General features: G+C 34.2%; 2 protein-coding genes across 2 annotated transcripts in view; one reads left to right on the top strand and one right to left on the bottom strand.

The window, feature by feature from the left end:
- The first annotated feature begins 7,935 nt into the window (after positions 1 to 7,935).
- LOC127155140 (G-protein coupled receptor 183) lies at positions 7,936 to 9,401 on the top strand. Its single transcript, XM_051097161.1, has one exon. The coding sequence runs from the start codon at positions 8,086 to 8,088 to the stop codon at positions 8,998 to 9,000; it is 915 nt and encodes a 304-aa protein (XP_050953118.1). The 5' UTR covers positions 7,936 to 8,085; the 3' UTR covers positions 9,001 to 9,401.
- Positions 9,402 to 9,447: 46 nt separating this feature from the next.
- The window catches only part of ints11 (integrator complex subunit 11), a 13,411-nt gene continuing 13,080 nt past the window's right edge, over positions 9,448 to 9,778 (bottom strand). The window contains exon 17 of the mRNA XM_051097160.1: positions 9,448 to 9,581. Coding sequence (XP_050953117.1) covers positions 9,525 to 9,581 — 57 coding nt within the window. The 3' untranslated portion in view covers positions 9,448 to 9,524. The remainder of the gene's footprint in view (positions 9,582 to 9,778) is intronic.

Raw genomic sequence — 9,778 nt, 5'->3', positions numbered from 1 at the left:
GACAGATACAACAGTACACTATTACATGGATGGATGGATGGATGGATGGATAGATGGATGGATGGTCGGATGGTCGGTCGGACGGACAGACAGACGATAGATAGATAGACGGATGGACAGACGGATGCATAGATAGATAGATAGATAGATAGATAGATAGTGAATGATCATACGGATAGATCGGATAGATGGATAGACAGAGAAAAGGGAGAGAGAGATTTACAGAAAGTATTCCATCTTTTCATTATTTTTGCTGGCATTCCATAAAGAATTGTATAAAGAACTGGATCTTAAAATCTCATTAAAGGAACATGATCTGCAAGACTGTTCAGAATAAAGCAAATTATCATAATTGCTTTCATGTATTATAGATAGATAAATAAATAGATAGATAGATAGATGAATGATAGATGGATGGACAGACGGATGCATAGATATATAGATAGATAGATAGATAGATGGTCAGACAGACAGAAATGAGTAAATATAAAGCAGAACAATAGAGCAGATGAGCAGTTGTATGGTCACTGTGTCCTGTCAGCTCAGATTTTGGCTGTTCTTCTCTCATCTCAGGCACATGTGCTGCAGCAGTGTGGATTGGTGGATTTGCTGGGAGAGATGTGAGTCTCAGGGAGGTTGACCTACTTTTGATCCCAGCACTTCCCAACGCTCTCTCTGTCTCTCTTTCTCCAGATGGAAGACACAAACCCTCCACTGATTACACATCGTATGTAGCAGTATCATTTCTGACTGCAGGTGCTACAACCAAAAGCCACTGGAGTGATTCAGCCACTTTCCTGCCAAAAGTATATTATACATGTTCTCTCTCTCTCTGTGTGTGTCTAATTTGGTTTGTCTCTGATCCATTATTCATCCTCAGTGTGTTTGCATTTTTTCACTACATACTCTGGCCTTTTCTTGTGGGAAGTGTTTTAGTCTCTGCAGTCTGATTCTAGTTTTCTGTTCCATGAGATTCAAATTCTTCCCACCAGAAACACAAACTGCAAACAATTCATCATCTCAGGGAATCAACAACAGATACACAGACAAAACTGATTACCGGGAAATAACTCAGTTTTGCAACACAGGCTACTAAATTCTACTAAACGTCCTTTAGCTCCCCCTTAAATAGATTCAGCAGCTCGGTCCAAGTCAGAACATATGAGACAATGACAGACCCATATGCCAACATCTTAAAATGAGTCTCAAGTGCATTTTGAAATGCCAAGTTATAAAAGTAAAAAAATAAACCCATAAAGCTGGTTTTTAGACCATCTGGGAGCAATTAAACATTTAATGAGTTTAAAAAATGGAAGTAGCAATGAGAAACATATTACAAATATGATGTCCGTTGGATTATTTAACCAGGCCAGAGCTTGTTTTAGGATCAGCATGAAGGATCTGGACAATTGTACTAACCAGATTCAAAATGGAGGAGACATTATTATTCATTGTTATTTGTTACAGTTGTATATCAGCACAGCTGTGATTCGATCGTAGGAAGCCGTAGGTAATCACAACGTGCCGATATACGGCCATATAGCATGGCTACGGATGTGATATTGGATTTATACAACAGTTCGATGACATGAGTGTGTAAAATAGATAAGAAACAATACCAGTTTTACTATAGTCTAAGTGTAGTAATCATGGTTTTTTGCTGTATCGTTTATCATTTGCAGTTTCACTACAAATGCCATGGTTAATCTATGGTTAGTGTAGCAAAACCATAATCATTTTGTGGTTAGCATGGTTTAACTACAGTAACCATGTTTTATTTAGTTTTATTTGTAGTAAAACCATGGTTACTTTTTATGAGGGAAGTTGAAACCAACGCAAATGATGCCACAGTTGCATTGGGTTTTGGTAACAAATTAACTAGTTTTAGCACCACTTAGTGGAGATTTTACGTCAGAACTGCTACAATACAATGTACGTGCAATAAGCAATGTAATCACGGGTTCAAGTGTGTAGAATGGCCAAGGATCAACAATCTCCATGTAAAACCGATCGTGCAGACCAAACCGTAAGTCATAAAGACTTGAAACTTGGAGGGATGGTAGTACTCACACCACCTACAACGTCACCAAGGCTCACCCTAATTGGCCTGACGGGGGCACTATAGTGATCAAAAGATGTTAGAATCCTTGGCTTTTGTTGTTGGAGCACATGCCTCAATTTGGCGTTATAAGAGGGAAAAAACATAAAAATGGCTATAACTACACAACCATTTGTCCTATCACCATGAAAATAGCTGTGTACGGTCGTGGTCTGAAGTACCACAAGTATCTATAAGGACAACTGCATATCTAAAAAAAACATGGCCGCCACTGGCTGAAGTTTGAGCACCTATTAGACAAGGTTAACGGAGGCTGATCGGAACGAAACTCGGTGGGACTATCTGACTATCCCAAAGGTCTGTGAGAAATTTGAAAGAAATCGGCCACTGGGTGGGCAATATTGCATTTTTCAAAGCCGTAAATTGCATGTTTTTTCACACGTACATGCAATATTCGTAGAACTCCTCATTCCAGACAACTTTGCCTCTAGAACCACTGCTGTCAATCAATCATTTGTTAAACGACTGAGAAGATGTAAAAAATCTACTTTTGTGAACAAGTCAGATTTTTCGCTTTGGAAAAAAACACTGCAGTACAATTGTCTGGGCTCTCTAGGTCAATAATTATCAAAAAAGGTTGAAACTTACCCTTTGGGAAGTTATAACAGTGTCATTTAGAAAAAGGGCCTGAACAAATTTACCCAAAATCCTATAAAGCTTAAAGAAAAGCTCAAAACTTCATGAAACCTGCTGAGCACATGCGACAGGTGATTCTAAACAAGCATGCAAACTTTTAAAGAGCTCAGACCACAGATGGCACTATAAGAGTCACAAACGTTAAAAAACGTAATACTTCTATGGTAAATTACCTGGATTTGCCAAATCCAAATTTGGTTTTTGAAATCATTGATTTAGGTGGTTACAGGCTTACTAAATAATGTCTTTTTTCATGTGTTTAAATCGCTGCTTGCGATTAATATTATTCATTTGCAATTATGTCAATGCAATTGCAATTAAGTCATGTATTTTTCAAGAGATCGGCCTAGATAACTCATAATAAATTGTTATTCAACAAAAATCGTAATTTTTTCTTGCTTTTTGCTTTAGCTTATCTTGATGTGTTCATGCATTCAAGATTAAAATGGTGTTCTTTTGAGTCTGAGTCTAGGATTTAATGCTTTGTTTTTCTGTAAACAAGCAATTTATTGTAGCTACTAGTGTTTGAATGGATCCTTACAAGCATGCTGACTCTCTACATGCCAAACAAACAGCATCTGACCTCACATGGTTTCCAGAAAATCCTAAGCTTCTCTTGAGCAGGTGGTGAGGGCGGGAAACACCATCTGCTCCTATTTATAGGTCAGATTCCCAACCTTAGATTCAATCAGCTCTCCTATTAAACACACTACTCACATTCATCAAGCAGTTAGATAAGAGATCACATGTTGGGCAGGATGTTATGGAAGGTGACTGATCACTTTCAGTTTCATTCGAGTTTCCTGTGATTCAACAATTTTACCATCGTCATGCTTTTCATTTGGCCTTGTGATGCTTTAGTTGCTGAAGAAGGCCAGTGGATTTGCCTAAAGGACACAGAGCAAGGTTAAAGCACACATCCTTCACACATGAATCCATCACACTCAACTCATGTCAAAGATCATCTTGATGTCGTGCAGTTCAGTGCAAACATCCTGTCTCAGCATTTTGTGTTTATAGCTTGGCGTTTTAAGCAGTTTTTTCCCTCAGAAGTTGCAAGAACGTTATGTTTGCTTTAAGATTTAAGGATATTTTTTATTGGAAAGTGAGTGTTGCATTTACTTTACATACTTGTTTATGCTTCACCCTATCGATTTTCCTATTCGACTGCTTAAGTGCTGAAATGCAAACCAATGAAATTCTGCTCGTTCAGAATCAGTTTACAAATTCCACAATGGCAAAGCTGCATTTCAGAGCCATTTTCCGACGTGAATGCCAAGCGCATCCTCACAGGAAGTGTGGAATGCGACGGGGTTGTATTCACTGAATGCATCTGTCACTACATAAAGGCCATCAGACACAATGCGGCCCTTAAACCAAAACACAAATCTCATTCTTGTCCTCTCTGATTTAAACTCCAGTGCAGCCATTTTCATTCAGTTACACGGCATTTACAGATTTCTAAATAACATTTATTGTCCTCATGAGTTTATTTATGGCTATTAAATTAATTATTTTTATGTTTATGTTTATATTTTTTTAAATATATTTACAAAGAAAAAATATATTGGTAAATCACAATAAATACATTTATATTTTGTAAATATATTTACTTAAATATACTTGAAATCTATTTTTTATATATTTATTTATTTATTGTTAAAAAAGAAATAATAATAGTGATGCCTGCCTTGGAAAGCACCAAAAAAAAAAAAAAAAAACAATAATAGTGATGCCTGCCTTGGAAAGCACCATAAAAAACAAAACAAATTAAAATAAAATAAAAATTAAATTAAAATAATATAGAATAAAATAAAATAAAATATAATAAAATAAAATAAATGTATGTTAACACTGAACACAGTTTACTTGGATTGAAATATATTTGGAATCTATTTTATCAAGCAAATATTTTTGGCCATTTTTTTTGTATATATATATATATTTAAATATATATGTTTATTTATTTATTTTGGATAAAATAGAAATAATAATTGTGATGCCTGCCTTGGAAAGCACCATTAATAAAACGATAAACAAAATAAAATAAAAATAAACTAAAATAATATAAAATAAAGAATAAAATAAAATTCAATATAAATAGCTGCTAAATTAATTATTTTTATGTTAACATTTAACACAATTTTCTTGGACTGAAATATGCCTATAGAGGGTAAAATATATTTTTGAATGCTTTTTAAAATAATAAATTATGATATTTTTAAAATATATTTTCAAAAACACAAAGCATATTGGCACTAGATAGAAAAGAAATAATAATAATAATTAAATTGAAAAAATAAATAAATAAATAAAATAAATAAAATATGTACAAAATAAATAAATAAAATAAAATAATAAAATAAAATAAGGCTGGAGAAATGTTACTTTAGTTCCATAATATCTGTAAAAGTCGGTTTTATGCGCCACCTAGTGTCCAAATGCCAAATAGACCATCAAATCTTGTGTAATGAGAGATGCTGAACATATATACAATAGGACAATGAAACCTTTTTGAGGTTTTAGACACAGATTTAGATCAGCAAATCTGATTATACACAAAAAGAAGCAAAACAAAAGGTGAAGCAAAGCGCCCAGTTAAAAGTGAGAACCGACATGTAGGCCTATCAATCATATAGTGCACTTTCACTCTCAATCAATGCACTGTACGACCACCCTTCAGTCTCAGCCAGGGGTGACTCATTTCAACACAGCCCTATTAAAAACTCTCTAGACACTACAGTACACTCAGTGGAACATGTAATGCATGGTTTCCACGTGCTAAAATGTCTGCATGTCCCCCACATCGCCCTCAAAACACCGGGGGAGGCTGCACTTTTTGGATTTCCTGTTCTGTCTTTTCATATCACTGCGTAAAACCACACTGCTCAGAATAAGTTTCCACCACTGACAGAACAACAGCTAGCTTTCACAAGACTTGATATGAAAATAACGTGCTTTTTATATTAATTCTAGGCCTTCTTCCAGGATTCAAGTAAGGCAAGTAGTCATTTAAATTATTTTATGTGGTATATGTTTCTGTTTCTGTTTTGCATTTTTGTCTAATTTGATACCTTTCTTAAATGATAAATGAGCATAAAATGTTTCGTCAAACGTTAAAATGAGAAATAAACATGAATTTGAGAACGTATTTCCCTCGTTTTGCTTAAAAGGAATATTTCTTTATCGACAGCACTCGTTGGTTAACGTTACCTCAGAATGTTAATTTCATTAAAAAGCGGGTAACTTACAGTTAAAGTGAATTAATCAATCCACAAACGATTTAATACTCACTGTTTTAGAAGTGTAGCCACAAAACGTAAACGATATCCGTATTAACATGATTTTACAATCCAATTTTGTGTAGCTGTAAAGGTTTCAACCAATTTTACGACTTTGTTGCCATGACAACGCAACGTCTAAAATGCTAAAAAGAGGGTAAAAATATGGCAGAATAACTTTAAAGCTCAACACAACGTCAAAAACGCTAAAATGAGGATAAAATAACACATAATAACTTTAAAGATCAACAATACACACATTTTAAGAACGCATTTTCTAAAAAACTCTTTTTTTTGCTTTAAAGTAATATTCCGTAATCGACAGCACTCACTGATTACCTCAAAATGTTGATTTCTTTAAAAAGCGAGTCACTTACGGTGAAAGTGAATTGATTAATCCATAAACGATTAAATACTCACTGTTTTATAGCCACAAAACGTAAACGATATTCGTGTTAACACGATTTTACACACCCATTTTGCGTACCTGTAAAAGTTGCATCCAATTTTACAACTGTGTTGCCATGACAACGCAACGTCTAAAACGGTAAAACGAGGGTAAAATAAGGGCAGAATAACTTTAAAGCTCGAACAATACACACATTTTAACAGAGGAATTAATGTAAGTGCTTTTATAAACGTACAAGCTTGACTTTTCTTATTTTATAATATTTTAAAACTGGACAAATTCATGATATCTCAATGTGAAGCCAATTATTTTTACAACGATTTTTCAACGAAGGAGAGTTCGATTATTATTTTTAATTAATTTATCTAGTTATTTTAATGCTGTCAAACGATGAATTGTAATTAATAGCATCCAAAATATAAATACATAAATAAATACACAAAGTATATTCTTAAAAATATTTACATGTATATATTTATGTTAAATACATTATTTAATATAATTTATTAATAATAATAATAATATTTGTTATAATAATTTATATTAATATTAATATTTATTTAAAAAATTGAAATGAATCGCATCCAAAATAGAAGTTTTTGTTTACATAAGATATGTGTGTGTACTATTTATATGTATATTTATTATGTATGTGTATATAGTAGTCAACATTTGAAGTGGATCAAAAAAGTTGATCAAAGTTGTCCTAAGACAAGAATGGGTATTGTTTTGTCTTTAGGACATGAAAGGTTTTGATCCACTTCAAATGTTGACTACTGTATATATATATATATATATATATATATATATACACACACAGGTCTGGTTCATTATCTTTGTGGGGACTCTCCATAGGCGCAATGGTTTGTATACTGTCCACACTGTATTTTCTATCCCCTTACCCTAACCCTTACAGAAAACTTTCTGCATTTTTACTTTCTCAAACAATCTCATTCTGTATGATTTATAAGCTTTTGTACCCATGGGGACCGCAGGCTGGTCCCCACAATGTCAAAAATTTCAGGTTTTACTATCCTTGTGGGGACATTTGGTCCCCACAATGTAGCAAAAACAAGTACACACACACACACACAAAGTGTATATTTTGAAAATAATATTTACATGTATATATATTTATATATAATTTATATAATTTATATGTATAAAAAATATAAACATAACATGCTTAATTGCACCCAAAATAAGTTTTTGTTTACGTGTATGTGTGTACTGTATATATTTATTATATATGTGTATATGCCCTCACATACAGTATATATTAACATTCATATAATTTATATATTTTTAATATATCAACATTTTTCTTAAATATATATACATGCATGTGTGCATATTTATATATACATAGTAAATACATACACACACATAAATATTATGCAAACTTTTATCGTTTGACAGCACCAATTTATTTTTGTGGTACATGATTTAAAAGATAAATGTCACTAATATTTTCTTTCCACAACAGAAACGGATTTTCATTTTTATCCTGATGAGGAACCGAAAAACACAATATTAACCACGATAACGAACAATGCATTAACTACAATTCTAGCAAGTCATCTTGGGAGTTGATGTGAGCAAATCTTAAATCTAACTTATTTACCTGAGGATCCACAATCATGGAAAACATAACTGAATTCCAAATCAAATTCCAGCGCTATCTCTTCACACCCGTCTACAGCCTGGTCTTCTGTTTTGGTCTGATTGGAAACCTCGGAGCTTTGTATTACTTCATCTTTAAAATCAAACAGAAATCTCCCTCAAACATCTACATCATTAACCTTGCGGTGGCCGACACGCTTTTCTTGTTTGCCTTGCCATTTCGCATCCACTACCACCTCAATGACAGCAACTGGATATTTGGTGACCCCATGTGTCGCATCACTGGGACGATCTTCTTCGCCAACATCTACATCAGCATCAGCTTCATGACCTGGATCTGTGTGGACCGCTACATCGCCACCATCCACCCTCACACCTACCTGAAGCTTCGCAATACGAATCTCACGACGGTGGTGAGCGTGGCCGTGTGGTCGGTCTCGGGGTCAGCCATGTTGGCCTTTATGCTAACATGCCCGTTATCATCTAAAGAGAAAATGTGCTTTGAGGGTTTCAATCAAGAAGAGTGGAGCGACTTGGCACCTTACAGCATCTCCAGTCTCATTTTTGGATCCCTTCTGCCCTCTGTGGTCATCCTGGTTTGTTACCCCATCGTGGCCTTGCGCATTGCTGGAATCAACAACTCCACCGCCCGCGGGGCACGGCGGATCATCTACGCCATCCTGGCCATCACACTTGTGTGTTTCCTGCCTTATCATTTTGTGCATCTAGTGTACCTCCTGTCACGCGTGAAAGGCAACAAAGAGAAATACGGGATTTACATCCTCCGCAGGCTGACCATGGCTCTGGTCAGTCTAAACAGCCTCCTGGATCCGCTGCTGTACTACTTTGCCACAGGTCACTACAAGTGGAGGCTCAAAAGACTGAGGCTGAAGAAGAAGAAAGGTGTTTATTCCATTTCCAATGGCTTTTGAGGTTTATTTCAGCTGAACCATTTCAGTTAAAAAGCATAGAAGAGAGGCAAGACAGCACTTAAAAATCATCTGTAATGCCAAAAAACTGCAATATGGAAATATGGAGTCCAATGTGGTTTGATGCAACTTTGAAGCAGATTATTTTCCATATTACTACAATGCAAAAAACAAACAAGAATGACTGTAATTTTTATTCCAGACTGATGTGTTGGCCAATATTTGGCTTTTTTGAAATGATCTTGATTTTGAATTTTACTCTACTCACTGGTTCATGCCAATTTTTGTTTTGTTCATAAGTTGTTGTTTTTTTAATTTTGTGTCCCATTTCATAACATTGAATTATTACATGTACTAATAGATGTACGTATCATCACTGAATAATGGCCATTTTAACTGTTATCTAAAGCTAACAAATAAATACATTTTCACAAATGACAGCCTTCTTGATCAATTTTACTAAAAAAATTTTATTGTTAATTTTTTTTTATTTAAACCAAAGACAAACATCAAATCAGAGTCACCAGTCACGAAGGCAGACCTTTCTTCAACAACGTAGACAAGAAACTGCCCAATTCTTCATCCTGAGGGAGACAAAAATCATTTTAAAATATATTTTAAAGACGTCTCATGCTCACCAAGAATGTCTTTATTTCAGCTGGATTTCAGTAAAACCAGTAATATTGCAATTTTTTTTATTTTTATTTTAATTTTTTATGTATATATAAATATTAAATGTATATATATAAAAAAAAAAAAACGTTTTTAAAACACATTGAAA

The sequence above is a fragment of the Labeo rohita genome, chromosome 23 (assembly GCF_022985175.1).
Source record: "Labeo rohita strain BAU-BD-2019 chromosome 23, IGBB_LRoh.1.0, whole genome shotgun sequence".
NCBI classification, from domain to species: domain Eukaryota; kingdom Metazoa; phylum Chordata; class Actinopteri; order Cypriniformes; family Cyprinidae; genus Labeo; species Labeo rohita.
Note: the sequence above shows the minus strand (reverse complement) of the source record. Positions and strands in the feature narration are given on the sequence as shown.